At 38.1% G+C, this 20659-nt stretch overlaps 1 protein-coding gene across 7 annotated transcripts in view; it reads right to left on the bottom strand.

The window, feature by feature from the left end:
• Positions 1-4019: 4019 nt before the first annotated feature.
• larp1b (La ribonucleoprotein 1B) overlaps positions 4020-20659 on the bottom strand; it is a 39510-nt gene continuing 22870 nt past the window's right edge. For 6 of the 7 annotated variants that reach the window (XM_084742734.1, XM_084742731.1, XM_084742733.1 and 3 more), the window contains 9 exons: positions 20125-20484; positions 14194-14308; positions 13585-13754; positions 12603-12709; positions 11135-11295; positions 10813-10957; positions 8244-8353; positions 5490-5617; positions 4020-5015 (listed from right to left, as the gene is read on the bottom strand). In XM_084742734.1, the coding sequence (XP_084598860.1) occupies positions 4728-5015; positions 5490-5617; positions 8244-8353; positions 10813-10957; positions 11135-11295; positions 12603-12709; positions 13585-13754; positions 14194-14308; positions 20125-20484 (1584 nt within the window). In that variant the 3' untranslated portion in view covers positions 4020-4727. The remainder of the gene's footprint in view (positions 5016-5489; positions 5618-8243; positions 8354-10812; positions 10958-11134; positions 11296-12602; positions 12710-13584; positions 13755-14193; positions 14309-20124; positions 20485-20659) is intronic. The other variant, XM_084742730.1, reaches the window with a different exon arrangement.

A 20659-nucleotide genomic window follows, 5' to 3' on the forward strand; every position in this document is an offset into this window, starting at 1 on the left:
ATTGTATTTCTAACAGATTTTTTTTTTTTTTTTTACATCAGATAGGCCAAGTTTCATCATTTTATTGTACCATGTGGTATTTTAGTTATTTTTTATTGTTTAACTTTAAAATGTTACACATTTTTCTTTTCAGTACATTACAAAAATCGTAGCTGTTATCCTCCTTCTACTGTAAAATGAAGAAAAGAAAGAGAAAAAGTAAACTTTGTTTGTAGAGAAAAATATAAAGGAAAAATAAATAGTAAATTAAAAGGATAAAGAAGAGGAAAATGGACAGAATGTGACACGAGCACACACACATTAGAAAATATAAGTTTAATATTTTAGATTTGGCTCAGTTGAAGAGTTATTCAGAGACACAACCTACAAAACACAAAAAGCCCCTGAAAGCCTCATAAAGATCCACTTCTCATGAAGCGCTGAGGTTTACGAGGGACACGTGAAGGCATCAAACCACCCGCCCACCATTGTTGCAAGTTGAGACTGGATTGTTGATGGTTTTTGTCCCTCCATGGAGACCCGTAGTGCAACAAACAACTACTGACATGTAATAATAAATCTACAACAACCCAGTAATTTAAATACTTTGTGTTCCTCGGAATTCTTCACATATTTCCTGAAGGGCTGAGTCTGTTTCCTCATCTGTTGGTTTCATGTTTCCTCTTTGGGCAGAAAGAGGCAACTAGAAGAGTTCACTCAGGAGAGAGCAGATCTCCACCTGGCAACAGACGGTGAAGCACCTACTGCAAATCCACAACACTGCCAGATGCAACCGACAGAGATTTGTTAAGTTCTTAATAAAGTAGATTTTTGTAGAAACTCTCAAAAGCTGGTAGAATCTAAAAAAAAAAAAAAAAAAAGTAATTAATTTCAGTAAGTGACCGGTGTCATGTTCAGGTTTTAAGAAATGCCTTCAATATAGATGCTACTATCCGGACTAACTGTTTTGGGAGTCACCGTGCTTTTTAGCAGTATAAAACGTTTTAATGACTATTTTTATATATAATATAGTCACTGTTGTCATTGCTGTTATTTCCGGCATTATTAGTTTTACTGGTGTTGATTTGTTGTGTTTGTTGTTTTGTTTGCTTTTTCTGTGGATTTTGAATTGATATAATGTTTACTTGTTTGGACCCCAGGAAGAGTAGATGCTACCTTGGTAGTGGTTAACTGGGATCCAAATAAATAAATAAGAGTATGCAAGAATATTTACATATGCCATTTTTAGAAAAGGTGAAAATAACACATTTATGCTGCACATAACAAATTGCATGTTCTTTGTCCAAAACTGTCTGTAATATAAGGGGAGACTTTTGGGCATCCACAGAAACCATTTTCATCCAGATATCCTGAGGCTTTGAAAATGGCCATGCAGGTTTTTCCCCTCACCAAAATTTGTTGAATTTTGTAGCGTTATTTAGCCCAGAGGTTCGCAAACTTTTTCTTGTCAAGGACACTCACATTACACCACAGAGCCCCCATTTAAGAGGATTTCGTCTTCCAAAAAATATGATAAAAGTTTCTCTTTTTGCAAGTGAATGCTGCAAGAGATAATGATTTTACACATATAATTCAGTGACCTGTTCTGGACACATTTTAGGTTTAATGATTGGCTTACATTCAATGAAAAAAGTACTGTAAAAGTACTTTGGTCCTGAGAAGCTGCAGCCTTTATTCACTCAAACCTACACAGTACATTTACTGCCAGGTGGACAAATTCACTGCCTCTGCACAATCACCATCACTCTCTGCTGCTCACTCAGTACACTGACAAATAACTGTCTGTACTGTTTACACACCACTCTTTATTTTTGGCACAGCTTGCCTGTAACCTCGACTGAGGTGAGTGGAAAAAAAAGTACCGGGTACAGCAATGGAAAACCAAAAGAAGAGCCGTACCACGCGGTCGAAATGTGACTAAATGTTTTATCAGTGGTTGTGTTTGGGTTTTACCTCACACTTTATCCATTTCCCCTGTGATGTCCTGTTTTATTCAGCTGTTATCTGGATGCTATTTGCACACTTTATGTAAACACTTTCTCCTCACTGCTTGTTTACAATGTTTGAGATGATAACTGATGAAAAGCACTTTAGTGGAGCTACAGATTTACAGTCGACTGAGATCATCTGACACAGTTTTATTTGAGCAACGACAGCTGATGAATTTCACCCTCAAACTGTTGATGGGAACAAAAACCTGCCTATCAGGCTCGATGAGTCGCCCTCAGCAACACCACAAAATATCAAAAGGTAAGAAAGAGAGAGAGAGAGAAAAGTGCAGCATAAGCCAGCAGAAAGTAGGACAGATCACACAAAGACAAGTTCATACAATCAACTGTTATTTTATATTTTTTTGCATTTTACAATTCAAGACTCAAGGCATTAACATGCATCGCTTTAATCCTAAACACACTCAAAACCACACTACCGATAAAACAAAATCACTTCTTAAAATCAAAAGAATAATTGAATAGCAAATGATTTTTTATAGTATTTACATTTTTTTCTTTAAAATTCAACTCTAAAACCTCTTTAAGTCCATTGATAAAGTAAAAGGAAAGTTAACGATTTAAGTGCTCTAGAGCACTAAGCCTCAAACATAATATGAAGTAAACTTCAAGCTAAAATATACTGTAGTTTTATGATGCTAGCTCACACCCATAATTCCAGCAGAAACATGTCCTTTATTATCATATTCAATAGCAAAAGCCATTAAAAACTGCAATGATTACCTAAGACTATTCCATCAAATCAAGTACATGGAAAAAAAAATAAAAACAAAAATAAAACAATAAATTATACTACGTCTGGGTGTAAAACGGGACTTAAAGCTTCCCAGATAAATTTGTCATTATTTCTGCAGCTTTTAAAAAGGGACTGTTCAACCCAAAATCAAAAATATATGTTTTTCCTCTTACTTTTAGCGCTATTTATCCATCTAGATCGTTTTGGTGTTAGTAGCAGAGTTTTGGAGATATTGGCCACAGAGATGTCTGACTTCTCTCCAGTGTTATAGGACTGGATGGCACTCAGTTTGTAGTGGTTAAAGCAACAAAAATAACATTTGAAAAGCTCAAAGTTGGTAAGAGTAGAAATCACGACCCTGTTACTCAAGATAATCCACAGACTTGTTGTGAGCAGTTTCACACAGGAACTATTTCTTTCTAGTCCAGTCATTGAAATCTGAAAATAGGTCAAATACGTAAGCAATAATGTACAGTAAGCAGGTCATTAATGTGAAGAAAAGTCCCAACAGGGTGATGCAGGATCCCAACACAGAGTGGAGGCCTGAATCATCCTGAAGGAGTTTATTTCGTAATAATGACATGCTCACTGCACATTATCCTGCTTATTACATGACAATGCAACAAAAAACAGTAATTTGACACAAAATATTGATTTTGAAATTATTTTATGGTTATAGAGTCTATGATCAGCACTGCGTCCATAGCAACAGTCTACTACACAGAAATAACAGAACAAATAACAGCTGTGGAATAAATGAAGAATAATATGTAACTTAAATCTCATGGCTTTCTATTTATGACTTCTGATTACTTAAAAAAATACATATTTCATGGTAATTTTAAACTTTCAAAATTGAAATTTAAAACTTTTTTTTAAAGTTTCCACAACCTCTTTGGGCCCATCTGCAGAGCATCGACAGTAGTTCTGGTAGATTCTACTGCAGACAGAAAGTAGTTCCTACATGAAACTGTTCACAATGAGGCCTGTGGATTATCTTGAGTAACAGGGTCGTGATTTCTACAAGGACATATTGGTGTTGCATTTGTGGTGGTGCATTTTTCTAATGCATTTTTTGGCGCTTTGAGCACCACAAGCTGAGTGTCATCCAGTTCCATTAAATGGATAGAAGACAGGCGTCTCAACGACCGACATCTTCAAAACTCAGCAACGCAGCCAAAACAGTCTAGATGGATAAAAAGCACTACAGGCAAGAGGAAAAATCTGTCTTTTTGATTCTGGGCTGAACTGTTCCTTTAATTAATTAAATACCAACATGATAGTTTAGCTGTCTGACTTAAAAACATCAGGGCACATCTGTTACGGAGCAGCAGCCTCGGGGGTTGGGGGGGGGTCAGTCCTTCACAAATTTATGACTGCAGCTGTCAACTTGATTGTCATGATAAAAAACAAAACGGAAGATGTTTCTCTTTAACAAATGTCAGTTTAAAAAAAAAAAAATTCAAATAATCAATAGGGAAGACTTTAGAGAGCAGAATTTGGATTATTTTGTCACTGACCGCCCTCCCGTCCTCCTGCTGAATCAGATTAAGGCACACAAGACTATCTGCAGTTTCCCCTATCTTGGCAAAATCACAGTTGAACAGGCCGAGAGCTCCTCACAGACCAGAGCTGTTTTACAGATCATGGAGATCGACAAACGTGTTGAAGAGTTTTGGCATCTGAGAGAATAAAAAGGCAAAATGCAGGGAATGCATTTTTTTTGTTGGGTTTTTTTTTTTGTTTGTTTTGTTTTGTAAACGTTAACGAGCTGTCAGGCGCACAGATTCAAGCTCACTGCCTACGCTTGCTTGCTTTAAAATGAAATGCACAGATAAAAACAATCAAATTAAGTCAACCACGCTCGGTCGCTCTTCATACCCAAACAGTTTGCAGAGGAGAAGAGCGAACGCTGAGCTCAGAGCTGCCGCCGCGTCGCTCTACATCTCTTCTATTCAAACCCGCACCTACAGGAGGGGGCTTCATTTATTTGGTGCAACACTTTCCTTCTTCGTGGCTCCAGGCTCATTCTTCTTCCCCTGGGTGGAGGCTCCGGCTCCTGCTGTTTTCTGGGCGTTGTCTTTGGGTGTGTTCTGTGCAGCAGCAGCGGCGGCGGCGGTGGTAGAAGTGGAGGTGGCAGCAGCGTTGGAGGATTTGGAGGCCTGCGCAGGTTTTGAGGTAGAGTTGGAAGGATGTCGCCGACGCCTTCCTTCATCCCCAGCCGAGGATGAGTGACGTCTCCTCCTGCCTCCTTCCTCTCCCATCGGGGGCTGCAGACACAGAGGTCAGAGGTCAATACATGACTGACCAACAGGCAGTGATAATAATCTACACCCTGGAATTGACAAGGCCATCCAGATCATCCAACCAGTGATTTGCTGCACGTTTGATTTGTTCAACAACTTAAATAGATCTATTTCAGTTTCAGTCACAAACCCGAGCCACTAATTAAATAAATCCCCCAAATCTATTTTACTTTCTTGCGACTGCTCCTGATTGAAATACTCTCACTTCTCTTCTATGTTAAGTACCAAATATCTAAAGTAAAGGTTCATAATTTTCTGTTTGAGTTTAAGTAGCAAAATGGGGAATGATGCTGGCGAAGGGTAATAGCCTGGAGTCGAACCCACGGCAGCATCACTACATGTTGTGGACACTCAATTAACTGAGCTACCAGGGCGCCCCAGACAACGTCTTTTAAAAAAAACTGCTGTTTTGTTCATATGTCAGACTCGGACACTCACCACCACCCTGAAGTCCTCCAGGTTCTTGAACTGGGAGAGGTGTTCCTTCAGCTTTGGGTCGATGGGCTGGTTCTTAATCTTAGAATATTTCAGGAAGGCCCAGAACTTCTCCAGTCCATACAGCTGACCTGGAGGAAGGAAAACGGCACAGAGAACAACTCGTTTAGTCGAAATGCACATTTGATGACATTTATTGTCAAATATTATTTTCAACACAAGCCCATGTTGTGGTGGTTACATGCAGTAAATGAGGTACACTGCACAGCAACAGTTTTTAAGTCCTGCAGTCATGATGTCTGTCACATCAGATTTTTGTGAACAAACTGAAGCCATGTTGCCTGAACTGTTACAGTTTTCCCTACAGAGAAGGGAATTGTGTTTGTGTTTCGATTAGGCGCTTATTAAAATTTTGAAAGTTTCAAGTGTATAAGGGTTTAGAATATTATGATGGAAGTATATGAAGGGCATTCCCATGGTGCATTAGGGGTTCGAATCTCTGCTCCTTCATATTTCATTAAGACAGCTATGCCTGAGCATTCCGTCCAGGAAAACAGTAAAGGTTGCTTTAAAATATGGCTGGTGCTGATTAAACAGCTCTCCTCATCCATTATTTATTAATAGCTGACAAATAGACACGTTTAAAGAGTAATGTCAAATATTACAAGAGTACAAACAGTTAAATTACATGTCTTATTATGTAATTTTGGTGTGTGTCACTATGATGAAATGATGAATACCATTTATTAAAATTAAAAATTAAAATTTAACCACTTTTGACCACGTGAGAATTGTTAAAAATGGTCAAAAATCCCTCCAAAATACCACATTAAGACCTTGAGGAACACCACAGATATTTCGAGGCAAGAGGTCAGTTTTTATCTCACCAAAAATGATCCTAACTTTGGAGCTTTATTTAGCCAACGACCAACAAGTTGGCATGACCTTGTTGGTACCAACAGTTTCCTTATAAAGACCACTACAGCCTGTGAAAGACGCATACCCGCAGAATTGAGGAAGTTAAGATAAGAAACCAACTCCTGTGAAGTGACAGGCCGGCATGAAGAATCTTAATTAGTACATTAATTATCATATCTGGTTAGAGGATCTGGGCGGAGACTGTGTCCAGACATTTGCTGTTTAGAGTTGTTTAGTCTTCAGTGTCACATCTCTCAGACAGACCAGCCTCCAGTCTGAAGAGAGGTGGGAGGGGGGAGGTTCTGAATGGGAAACGTTTAACTGAACACCAAAATAACTCGGCTGGAAATAAGTGGCCGAAGCGTTTACTGGCAATCCTCCATTCTGCTTCACTGGGTCACTCTCGGTGTTGAAAGAGGTTGAGAAATCGACTTTAATCCTTTTTTTCCCCTTCTTTTCACACAAACTACACATTCAGCTTCAGACCCTCTGGAAAGTGAACTTTTAAGTCGGGTCAAGCCGGTTTACAGAACAAATACTGGCAACACTTATCATGTAGCATTAACGCTGCACATGAACAATTTATAAATGTTTATGACACGCTGCATTACTGCTGTCAAATAAGAACATTTGTTAAATAAATTCTATTCATTCTCCTCATATGAAACATCTGTAAACAGTGTATAAACAGCTGATGAATCAATATTTATTTCATTTATTTGTTTAATTGTCGATTACAATGAAAAAATAAATACAAAAATTGTAACATGTTACATTAACATGATACAGATTTATTAGAAAGGGGATTTCTATCCAGGTTAAAGGTTAACTAAGACACCTGTCCCTGGTTAGACTTTAACTTAAACAGAAGGTTTAATACTATTCATAAATATAATTGACGAAATTAATAATTATAAACGATTACAACTGTTGATATCTGTGATATCAAACATTCATTAGCTGTTTATACATCAGTAAAGAAGGGTTCACATAAGGACTTAGAATTGTTAAAGACATTAATAAACACTGAAAAAAGGCCTTATGTGTTTACAGCAACATTATTGTTTGTTATAAACCATAAGATGCTGCTTATAAACAGTAAATATTATTATTAATATTGTATTTTGAGAGGACTTTTCTTTATGTTATTAAGTTATAAAGAAAGACCATTTTTGGGAATGTTTACATTTACATACAGTGGACTATTTGGGTTTTCATTAAAATGCCAAACAGCTTCACAATATCATACATGTGAAAGAAGCTATGCTGCAATTATTTTGATAGATAAAAAATAAAAATATAACAATGCTAATAATAATAATAATAATAATAATTAAGTATTACTGAAGAAAAAGGAGAGAACAGCTGAAGCTTCAGATCTGAGACATCAGACAGATGTTGTTGAAGTCTGTATCCTGTGAGTCGATGCTCAATAGATTAAAAAGGTAGTTAAGAAAATGAGACTTCCTCCAGAAAGTTTAGATTTAAATGCACTGAATCTCTCACAAATCTTTTATGCTATTATTCATTTAATTTCTACTAGTCTACCTCAGTATAATATTCTATATATTCTATTTATTTTTATTTTATATATAGTCTGCATTACTCCTTAACTTCTGCAGTATCTTTCAGTGTCTTTGACTTAAATTTTCTTTTCTCATGTCTTTTTCTTCAGTGATTTTATTTTGACATTTTTTATTTTGACACATGATGGGGAAAAAGCCGGTTGGTGTTTTCAGTCTTTAACAGTGACCAGTTGAGTGATATTATTCTGAAAATCTTGGTGAACCAGTGAAAGTGACAGGTGACGTTTGGGATGGGTTTTTTCATGTTAATTACCTTTCTCAAAGTCCTTGAGGGTCTCTTCTTGAAAGTCCTTGAACAGATCTAACCTGAATCTCTTCTCCAAACCGTAGCTGTAGTATCTGAAGAGACACTCCAGTCCGTACCTGCAGGGGAAAACAAATATTTACCTGCACTCTGACCACAGAAACAAGTAAGCAAGTGACACTCAAATTTCTGCTTTCTGACACATGTATGTTTACATGGATGTTATGTCATGTCATGTCATGGCTTCACTGTGAGTTGATCTTCAGTGTAACCGTCGTTTTCCCACATGTGCTTCCAACAATCGACCACAGTAACTCTTTGTCTGACAGATAATTCATGACTTTGACGCAGCTGATAGAAGAACCAGACGGACGAGTCGACCAGTTCTTCATCAAATTAAGTTAATGTCAGCTGCTACATAAAAAGTTGACAAAGTTGTTAAATTGTCTGCCAAAACGCCCCGAAACCACATTCACTCCCACTTCAACACGCAGGCCAGAGCCTCCTACTTATTTAGGCAAGAATGTAGGTTTGGCAGGTGTGTGAAGACGCCTCTGGCAGATACACAACAGAGATACGCAAGAGAGAGGCAGCCTCCCCTATTAACGCTCTGCTGTCAAGTAATGATGGCTTAAAGGATCAGGAAGCCATCGTTTAGTCAAGTTTACACAGAGAAGAGTGTGCCATCTTTTGCAAAATAAACGCCTTTCTGCACGTGTGCAGTGGAATTAGGGCTGCACAATTAATCGCAATAAAATTGCAATATGGCCAAGTGCAATATCCAAATCTCAGAACCAGAACAAAATTGCAATTATTTGACAAAAAAAGAAAAATGCGTGAGAAAACAGCATTATAATAAGGTGCTGTAGTGCTGGAGAGAAGACATGGCCAAAAAATCTTGCTCTCCACATGAAAGAAAACAAATCACACCATCAGGATTTTAATATCTTTTTTTCCGGTGAAAACAAAAATTGTACCACATATGGCAAATTCAGTCAAAATAACCGCAATGTGACTTTTTTACCAAATCCTGCAGCCCCAGGTGGCATGCAGGTTAAAAAATAACCTCTGAACTTGAAGACTGACTTGACTTTAAACTGAACAACAATTAGTTCCATCCAAGTAATTTGACGGGATGAGAGACACTCCAGTGAAAGAGTACATCATCACTGGGAGTTTTACAAGTGTTCTAATAACTGTTAGTCATAGTTGTAATTAGTCGCAATTGTAACGGTAACGAAGGCTAACAGATAGAGACCACAGAGACAGGAGGCGTCTTGTTCATGATTCAGGGTTAATTACTGTGGGACCACTGTCAGACACTTTAATCCCACAAAGAGAACAGAGAAGGATACAAGAACAGCAGCAGCTTTTGATCTGTTGATCAGGGAAAATAACCACACTTAGATCCATATGTGGTAACATTGTTATGAAATGGTTTGTCTAAATATAGTCTACGGTTAAGTGATTTAAAAATGTAGAGCAGTTTTGTCTTCGGCACTCGGCCTGCAGCCATGTGCCTATGATGATTTTCAGTCCAACAACACTGTCTCTCGTGTGATATTGCTTAAATGAAGGATCATAAAATCCTGCTGGTTTATGGCTTCTCCTCCCTGCTTTACATAGATGGTTTTGGTTATATTTGGTGATCTTTTGTGCACTTCCTGTTCATTTGCAGCACTGTTGAGAACTGCAGTATGGGTGTTTGCAGCATTCCCAAGAACCGCTCATCCGATCGACTTCATTCGACGATGCTCTACCTTGGGTCCTTATCAATACAGCTACGTGTGAAGTGTGAAGTCAATTGGATGACCAATTAGTCCAGACAAGTTCTGTGCCAAATTTGGTTGCGACTGTTCAAGATTTTTTTTTTTTAGAAGTGGTGAAAAAATCAACATGACATAATGAACCCTTACACACTCGCAGACGCGAAAGTAACAGCTGCTAGCTTGTTTATGTTCGTACCGTCGGCGACCAGGTTAGGCTCAACTTCCTGCGTGTACCTCGGATTATGAAAAAGGTCACACAAACATTTTTCACACGTTTGCAATTATCTGGACACTACCCAGAGGAGCTGCATGTGTGAACGCAAATGTCAGCATCAGTTGCTCCTAACTTAACCCTGCAAGGTTCCTAGTCCAAAGTCCGGTTGGGCCACATGTGTGAAAAGAGCAGGTCAATGACCAGAACGAGCAAGCGGGCATGTTGAAGATGTTTTGCAGTGTGCTGGGGTTAATGCGCTGCGAGGCGGTGGGAAGGCGCTGACCACTGACCACTTTTTTCTCAAGCGCTGAACGCTGCCTTTAGTACGCAGCCAGTGGGAGGCTTATCCCCACAGTGTACATCCAGTGAGTCAAACTAAACAGACACCAACTGACAAGCACATAAATAGAGCTTTACTGTACGACCTCAAGGGGTTGCTTTGTGGGTATTTGTGTTTGCTGTCTGCTTGTCTCTAGAGCCACCACAAATTAGGTTGTGTACATTTCTTAGTCAATATTTAGCATTTTCTGCCCGAGGCACAGAAACATGTTTGCATGGAGCTGAGCAATTAAAGGTCACCTTTGGTGCTCCTCACCTGTTGTTTTCTTTGGCATCTTCCAGCGCATACTGTTTGAACTCCTCGTACATCTTCCTGTTGAAGTTGTCCCTCAGGAAAAAGGACCAGAACCTGAACAGAGTGTTCATCTCCTGAGACTGGCCAATCCCCAACCGTTTCCTCTCTGAAACAGAACAGCGTCAGTCACCAGTCAGTTCTGAACATCTGTACAGTCTACATGAATCTGAACTTTATTTGTGAAATTAAAACCAATCAGCCATTTCTTTTTCTATTTAACACCTCTACAAAGTATGAGCATGCAATGGTGTGAGTGATTTTTTTTTTCTTTTTGTCTCTGTACCGTTAAGGCACCGTCGGCGGTACTTGTGGTATCCCTGCTGGGTGAAGCCGTTGTCCCTCAGCAGCTCGTGGGATGGATGCCAGAATTTGGGCAGAGACTGGGGGGTGCAGCCGTAACTTCCTGACAGCGGGGCTCCTTCTGACGGAGAGGCGTTGGAGCTGCTGTAGGAGGACGGAGGAGGCGAGAAGACGCTTGAGTGGCGAGGCAGGAAACCCAGATTCACAGTTTTTAACACTTGCTGTTATGTTAATTTTAGTATTATTTGAATCTATTGATAACTAGGGATGTCCTGGTGCAATATTTTTATGTATTATATTGATTCAGCCTGATCAAATTATGTTTTTAAACTATGTTTTTAATTTTATTTTTCAGTTTACACTAGCCATCATGAACTGCTGAAATATGTTATCAGTTAGTTGACAGTAAATCTGCAACAATGTTCATAATGAGCAATTGTTGGTCATTTAAAAGGACAGAAGATAAATATTACAAATTCAAGCCTCTCAAACGAGGATTTGCTGCTCTTCTCTATTTTATGTCAGTGGAAATGGAATATTTTGGGGTTGTGGACTGTTGAACAAATAAAACAATTAACAATAATATCTTGAACTAGCTGGACTTGCGATGGGCATCTTTTTCTCTTCTCACAAATTTTCACTGTTACTTGCAGATTCATCCAGTAAATATTTGAAAAAATAACTGATGTAAACAGTGCTATGCTATGTGCTGCAGTGCTATTCTTATTCTTCTGACAGCTACTCTCAACATGAAAATGATAAGTGTTAAGTGATTCAATAATTAGCAATTCAAAAATTCAGACAAATGTTTTGGTCCATGTTTTCATATTTTTAATATAAATGATGTACCTGGAGCTAGAGTTGATATGTTCGTATTTTATCAAGGAAAAAAAGAAAAATACTTGCTGTGATGCTATTGTGCTACTAAAACCCCTCACACACATGTAGTCTGTCCCTTAAATGTTCAAGATCTGACTGAAGCCTCTTTACTGCAGGAAATGATACTTTCAGGTGTTAATTAAAAGAAAGATTTCCTGCCTTACTTCCATGTGCCTGTTACTAATCTTGTATGCAGGGAACTGTGTGAGAGAAAGGCTTGAGAAAGATGCAGCTGTAACGAAGGGAAATGTAGCTATCAAATTGCCCGGCCTTGCAGAACTCAATATTAAATGACAATAGGACAAAAAATAACCTGATCAGGAGATCTGTAATTAATACCATTTGTGGCTTTGTAAAGTACTTCAGCATCTTGTTTAATCAAAAAGCATACATTGATACAGAGAAGTGAATAAAGGTCAAAAATGTCAAGCAGAACAATCACAACAAGAGGATGGTGGGTGACAGATTGAAAGGAGGAAGTGACCAGTTTGTGTTCTCCTTTTGCTTTCTCGGTTTGTAAGTGAAACAGGGCAGCATCTTTACCAACACGACAGACTGAATCTTCCACCGACCTGATGGATGCTGAGCGCGGCCGGTGTTCACGGGAGTCCATCACCCAGCCGATGTGAGCTTCCTGAGGAGGGTTCGAACTGTGGCTGGTTTTCTTCTTCCTCGGCGTCTGAAAATCACAACAACAGATTCATGATATTCTTATGTTACAACGAGCTGTTTAACAGGACAGGAGTTATTGTCTCTGATAAATCATCATCTTTATTTTTATGTACATTTTTCTTTTGTTCTTCAATAAATCGCCTTTTAATTTGAAATTGGTGAAAGTCTAGTTGAGTTTGCATGACTGATGGTTTTGTTATAATTTACAGACAAATACAGATAATCCCACAAACACGACAGGGCTGTTTTCCAGAGTCAAAAAAGATATTTTATATAATTTTGTGAGTCAACTGCTCAGTGTTAGTGTTCAAAATAATAAGATGAGGCCTTTAAACTCCATTTGATAGTCAGTGGATGTGAAAACAAAGCATTTGCAAATGTTTGACTCTTTGCAACAAGCTTATAATGTAAACACACATGCAAAACAGGTAACAGGTAGGTCGAGTTTGCCTGTAGTTCAGGCTCATGCTGAAACAGGTACAGTAAACGCCTCACAGACCACAGAACTGAACAACAGGCTACATTATCAAAAGGTATTTCTTGACTTATGACAATGTTTCCTCAGTTCGTGTTTTTCACGGCTCACTTTTATTTTAGTGCTTTATTATATCCAGAGTCATTGCTTTGTGGGTGGCTGGGGTTATTGATTTATTGTGCGAAGCACTTTGTGTTAAGTTTTAATTGTTTGAAAAGTGCAATGTAAATAAAAGTCTGACTGACTGATTGAATTTTCCACACCTGCAAGATGCAAAAGACAAAAACAAGAGCGTCATCCTGTTTCAAGAACTGAGCAGATTATTATAGGATGTTGATCTGGGTCACACACGATTTTCTCTATTATCATTCGGACGTAAAAGAGCTTCTCCAACACCCCGTGCTCACCTGTCCGTCGATGGTGCCGCTCTCCTTCATGACGGGGTAGAAGCGTGGCGTCTTGTTGGGGTCCTGGCGTCCGGGGGTGCGAGGCGTTCTGGGGGTTCGGGGTTGGTGAGCGTGGGGAGATTCTGGGACCGTTGTAGGCAGAGAGCGGGCCAATTCTACCCCGCTGTCCACTGAGAAAACACACAAAAAAGATCATTAATATAAACACAGCTGGATTATTGGTCCATGGTTACGATTAGATGACGTGTGTGTGATGCAGAGGTCCAAGACAGCTCTTCAGTTTGACTCAAAAAACATGGATTTTCAACAGATCAGCTGAATATAAACACTATCTGGACTGAAATCTGGACAAATGTACATTTGTTAGGGACTGACCAATATTTTTTTCACCTTGGAATGTGGTACTGACACTGAGTGGATTATCCCGGTGAATTAAAGTAAACTAGTGGGAGTAAGAAAATGTTTAGAGTGTTGTTAAGAGTGTCAGAAACAAAAATCTGAAGAAATCCCATCAGAAAGTGACATAAAAACGTTAAAACACAGAAAGCTGCAAACAGGATGCTGCTCAGCTCGTGTGAAACCAACTCCGCAGCTGCTCAACAAACCCACCTGCCATGGGAGGAGGTGGGACTTCCTGGTTCAGGTCAACGGGCACTTTGGGGGTGAGAGTGTCAAATTCATCTTGGCTGATGACGTTCAGCTTCTTGAAGTTCTCCACTTCCTGCTGGGGAACATGGGAACACATGTACAGTTAAAAAGGGAAAATACGCCAACTTATTGCAGAATACATGAAACATTTCATGACCCGTTCAACAGAAGAGGTTTAAAGTCCTTCCTCTGCAAAATTAGACATAACCGGCAGAAGCACCAAAAATAGATGCAATATAAACATATAAAGATCCTTTGCACAATAATGCCAAGATAAAAAGTTAAAGATGTGTTATCTATCGTGATATTAAACAAACGACATGAAAAGAATGTCTTACTAAATAATAAATCCCTGGTTTACAACACTTCTTGTTTGTATAAAATCAGTTTTTTCTTTTAAGTTAGATTGTTTCCGCTTTACTTCTTTAATAAAATAAAATAAAAGTAGCAGCCATGACCTGAGCATGTGCAAAAAATGAGCAGAAATTGTCTTAGGTAATATGCAAAATAAAGACAATGCAGCAGTCAGTACACGTACAATGAAATAAAAAATAATAAATTAAAATAATAACCATGTAAAACTATGGTAGATGTCATCACTGTCAGCACGATAATACTGTTATTAATAATATTCAATATATTGTTACATCCCAACTATCTACAGTAAAAGGACAGTTTCTAAACTGTGCAACGAGCTGAGCCTTAAATACATTCAGCTGTGATTAGATCTTGTACAAATCTATTATTTTCTATTTTATTTGTTTATTTAACAGTTAAAGTCAAGTTTACATAGCTCATTTAATCAATTATCTATTTTTTACTTGGTCACACTTTTAGAAATGTCTCTGTAGAATCACTTTAGTTAACATATTTTCTGCATCATCTCAGCCTTGTGCTAAATTATTTAATGTATTTATTTAATTCTTGTGAAAAATTTGTTTTGCCCAACAGTATGCACAGTGTTTCGTCCTTGGTCATTATGTTAATGCAGAAACTATAAATAAAAAACAAAGACATTAATGATCATTTCTGCAGCACACTCAGAAACGAGACTTTATAATATACCACCCTGTCAGGCCGTCTCACAGGCTGTTTGAACTGATAACAGAGCAACATGGTGGTAAAAATACTCGATATGCCAGCGGCTGCAGTCACGAAGTCTTGTGTGACACACAGCAGATGTGAAACGTACTTTGAACTTTACACGTCGGCATCAGAAGTAAATCCAGGTGACCTTGGCGTGTGTGCTCAGGCGTGACATTTCCCACATGTGGTGACATTACTGACAACCTTTGAACCGAGAATGAGCTGAACACGCTGAAAACTCACCGTTAACACCCGAAAAAAAAGAGAGGAATTTCTTTCTTTTGGCCTTCGAACAGTTTCAGTGCAACAACATACAAATTGCCTGCCTTGTGTACAGTTTTGAAGAACTTTACTTGAATATTACTTTATTTTTCTATCTGCAACTTCAAGTTTGCCATTTCATTTCAGAGGCATATTGTATTTTTCCCATCTAATTTAATGCTGTAGCTAATATTTACCTATCAGAGTAAAATATCAGGCTTTAAAAGACATACTTGTTTAGTCAGGCTTTAACTGTAACTAATATAAATTCAGCTTTAAAATACTTCAATTGCATTTGTTTTCTCTTCACTTTAACTCGCTTTTGGCAATAACACAAAAAGATGTAGAGTGAGTATTTTTACTTTTGATGACTTTCTTTTAGTCATGAAATTAAAAGACATTTTTGAGTGCAGAATGTGTAAATTTCCTGCAGTATTTTATGTGTTACTATTCGTCCTTTTGCTTTGGTAAATTACTTAAAAACTTTTTTTTTTAAAGTCACCACACATACTTGCAATGCCTGATGAATCATAATATGCATCTTTGATCTTTACTAATCTATTTTTGTTTTATTGTCCTGTGTTTAGACACTCAGTAAGGCTGAAAGGGATGAGGTGGCAGGGTCACTGCAGCTCAATTACTGTCACTGTTGTCTATCAAAGGTCATGAACAAACAACTCCTTCTTTCCTGCACACCTCTGACCCGTCACCTAACCTGCACAGTCCATCCACAAACACTTTGGTGGAGATATTTGCAGCTTTTCTGAAGTGCACATCTGCACTCAGCCATCCTCACTACTTACATGTCTTACATGTTTGCATCTGTTCTGTTTCAACATGCAGTTGATTTATCTATGAGGAATGTACAGCCAGGTTTTAAAAAATTGTTACTGGCAATCATAATATAATCATAATATAAATTCTATATATTATAATTATATTTTAAAGTTCAGATTACTGACTTTTCTGTATCAATTCATAATCTTTCAAGAGAGATTCTTGAATCGTTTTTTTCCCCAACTCAGGGGATTGTTCCTATCAGCTGATTTATTAAATGAAAAACACCTGAAATTTAAAATATTTGAACATTCAAAGTCCCTTGTGTCAACATTCACTTCACACTTCCTGAATTAATGCTACACTTTCACTTGACCATGTTTTGTTCCACTTCTCTCTCAGAAGCAACAAGAAAATGTTCAGCTGTTGATGAGAGTGATCCCAGTTTTTTGATTTAGTTTATAATGAAATCTTTTATGTAGTAATGAAGGATAAATGACTGCCGTTACACCCTGATCACAAAGAATGACTATACAACACAATATAGTACTATATAACTGACTACTATTAAAAAAACTAGACTGATGCCGTATTACTACACAATACTATAATAAAATAAGATTACATAATGCTGTGTAACCTATAGACTGTTTCTGCAGATGAGGCAACTTTTCAAAAAGCAGGTCACTCAGCTCTGGCAGCAGCTGCATCACACATGTAGTCCGGAGGCTCGTATAGTGGGCGATAAATAGTCATTTATTTTTGTCCCCTTCTACAGCGTGAGATTTAACAGCTCTGTCACAACGTCTTTATGTCAAAATGCTCTGAGCGCCAGAAGCAACAAGCAAACAAATTCTCTCCACTCCATTTGTCTGTCTGTATGACAAATAAATAAATAAAAAAACTGTTTTTATTGACTGTGTCAAACAGCACGATGTAAACATTCTGCAGTCACAAAGTTCAACAGCCATGAATCTGTCTGGCCTATTTCTGAGCCCCAGGATCAAATGTCAGATCCCTCAACATGACGGTCTGCTGCCTTACTGAAGACAAAGTAATCATGGTTTTGAGCTGAATTTTAAATATCTTTTTTTTAAATTCAAAGATCCATCTATGCTTTTTCTCTGACAATAAAGTATGTGCACAGTGGCTCTATGTGTAGATGTGGTTTCTTGTTATAAATTGTAGGTTTAAGGCTACGCAGTTCCTAAAATGTCCACAGAACAATACAAAACTAGAATTACAGCCTCACAGTTGCCTCTGCCAACCAGTCAGTTGCAGTTTTCAAAAATGGGAAGTAATCACTAGATTGACTTGTCTGATCCCAGTGAGAAACAAAACATGCTGTTTTCTCTCAGAGGCAGAGAGCTGAACATTATGATGTCACAGTGAAGCTGACCTTCGACCTTTTGGATATAAAATGTCACCACTTCATTTTATCCTGTCAGATATTTGTGGGAAATTTTGTCCTAATAATCGTTTAAAATCTCGAGTTATTACCAAGAAGGTGTTTTGTGAGATCACTGTGACCTTTGACCAACAAATTCTCATCAGCTCATCTTAGCGTCAAAGAGGATCCCTGTGCCAAGTCTCAGTTCCCTCACAACATTCATGAGGTAGAATATTCATAAGAATGGGATGCATGTACAGACAGATTGATGTACAGATGTGTAGAAGTACATACTACAGTTTTCCTTGGAAATTCCTATTCTTTAATTTATTATTCTCTAGCACTACTTGTTTTTTTGCTTGTTATTGTTTACTGTTGTGCAGTAAAACACCAAAGCTAATTCCTGGTATGTATATAAACCTGATTCTGAACAAGCAAATTAACACTTTTTAAATCTAGACAATTTGAGAATTTGATAATATTTCAATTAGTTGTTCTGGTTTACTGTCTTTACTAATTCAACTTAAGTCCAGGGTGAGATTTTGATTGGGACCTGCCACAAATAAAAAGTCAAATAAAGATACTTTTTCATTTTTCAAGCTCTGGTCAACAGTAAATGAAAATTTCAGTGGTTTTTAGGGCTGCAACTAGGCATTATTTTCATCATCAATTAATTGTTTAGCCTTTAAAATGTCAAAAAATGCTCGTCATAATTTCCCAGAGCTCAAAGTGATGTCTTCGCGTCGCTTTTTTGTCCAAACAACAGTCCAAAATCTAAAGACGCTTTACTGTCATAAATAACAAAGAAAAACAGCAAATCCTCTGATTTGAGAAGCTGGAACGAGCAAATGTTCGATATTTTTGCCTGAAAAATGGCTGAAACAATTAATCAGTTATCAAAATCGTTGACAACTAATTTTCTTTTGATCAATTAAGGGACAAACTGTTGCAGCTAAATGTTTCTGCAATCTGTAAAAGCTGCATCATGACTCAGCTGCAGCAAGACAGCCAAAGATTATAAACTTGGAAATGTCTCAAACTGTATAATAATCATCATTTTCTTATGGAAAATGAAATGACATCAGCGTGTTGAGTCTCGTTGTGCTGCGACTTTGTAATCCAGCGGCTTGGCAGTTCATGTACGGTGTTTCTGTCTTTCACTGAGGACGGAGACAGAATTCCCCTTTGACCCACTGACACGGCTACAAAATCCAGTGGTTAAGGACAGGGCAGCTAATTCAATAACAGGAAGTGAGTCAAGTTTTGCCAAGGCCAAAAAGAACAAGATCAGTCTAGTTTACTGACTGTTGGACAACAGGACGCCAACATCAGCCTCCATTTTCTCTGAGACTCTCATTAGTCTCTCTCTCTTTTCTGACTCAACAGAAAAATATTTTTCTCCTGATGACCCATAAATTTAAGCATTTATAGTGAACTTAACAGTGTAGTAAATGCCATGTGAAAACTTTATGCACATCATCTATTAATATTATTAGATAAACAAACTGACTAATCTAGACGCGGGGCTACATAAATCACTTTACAGATGGTGACAATGAAAATATAAAAAAAAATTGTGTTGAGAGAAAACAGGTTTTAAGTTATGTCTGTCACTTTAATGCATTTTATGTAGTTGGTTTTATCACTTTTTATTTATTTATATTGTATGTTTTATTGTTATTTATATATTTCATTGTGCATCTTGATCTTTTTCTCCTGGTTTTAAGTTTAAACTTCAAGATGAGGAACTTTGCATATTTGCAGTCTTACTGAGTCATGCATGATAATTCATGTTTAGCACAAAGCCTGGATGCATGTACATTCCCACAGTTCTAAGCCTTCATGTTTATATATATAAGTCAAAATTTCTATCAATTTTTTCATGTAACCTTCTGTTGAACAGAAAATATGCAAAATTCCCCAAACTTCTGGAATTGTCTTTCAAAGTCTGAGCTCAAAATATTAAAACAGGTAATGGTTAATAACTGTTTATGATCTGTCTGTGAACGGTGTCATAATGTAGAGAACTGTGTTCAGACATGACCTGGTATATGTGTGTTATATGTAAATTTCAGTATTGGCTCTCAGTGTTTCTCACGTCTCTGTGACAGACCTGCTCAAACATGTCTGGTTCCCTACACTGACGCATTTTTAAAGCTACAACGAGGAGTTTTTAACTGGCTGTTGGATACTCATCATATGGAGTTTGCTTTAATATTTTTTACAGATAAAATCTATGCTTTCTTTTGCCTGTACCCACCATTACGTTTGAATTTTGGAGCTCTAAGAAAAAAAGTTTAATCACCCTTGTATTACACAGTCAAAAGTTTCAGTTTCAGTTTTGATACCTGACACATTATTCTCCATATTTTTCTTACCTTGCTGCACTCGATCTGCTCCTCTCCCTTCCACAGGTCCTGTTCGTAGTAGTACAGCCCGTCGTTGATGGCTTTGGCGAGGTCGCTGGTGATCTTTGCTCGGGACTCGTGGTTGCCTGTCCGGTCTCCACCGGGGTGCTTTCGGAGATAGGGAGGGGTCTGGGTGACGATGAGGATCTTGTTGACGTCTGTGTCGTCCAGCTCATAGTCTGAGTCATCCTCGTCTGACCAGTCGGTGAACTTGTTCTTCCTGGGCGCCATCTGCTCCATCTCTTCGTCGAACATGAAGTCCAGCTCCTCCTGGTCGGGCTCGGCCTGTGAAGAAGCATGGTGGCTGCGTGGTGATGCCTCGCCGCGCTCCTAGACGACACAGTGATGAACAGCAATCAACAAAGGAAGTGACGAGATGAGGTTTAGAGTTTAGGACAGGTGATATGGAGAGGTTGGAACAGTTTAACATTAAAAGGAGCAATTCGATATTTTGAGCAAAATTCTTAGACGTGTCTTAGCAGAGAGACAAAACTTTCATGTATGT

This window comes from Lutjanus erythropterus, chromosome 18 (genome assembly GCF_056507025.1).
Source record: "Lutjanus erythropterus isolate fLutEry1 chromosome 18, fLutEry1.hap2, whole genome shotgun sequence".
Lineage (NCBI taxonomy): Eukaryota > Metazoa > Chordata > Actinopteri > Lutjaniformes > Lutjanidae > Lutjanus > Lutjanus erythropterus.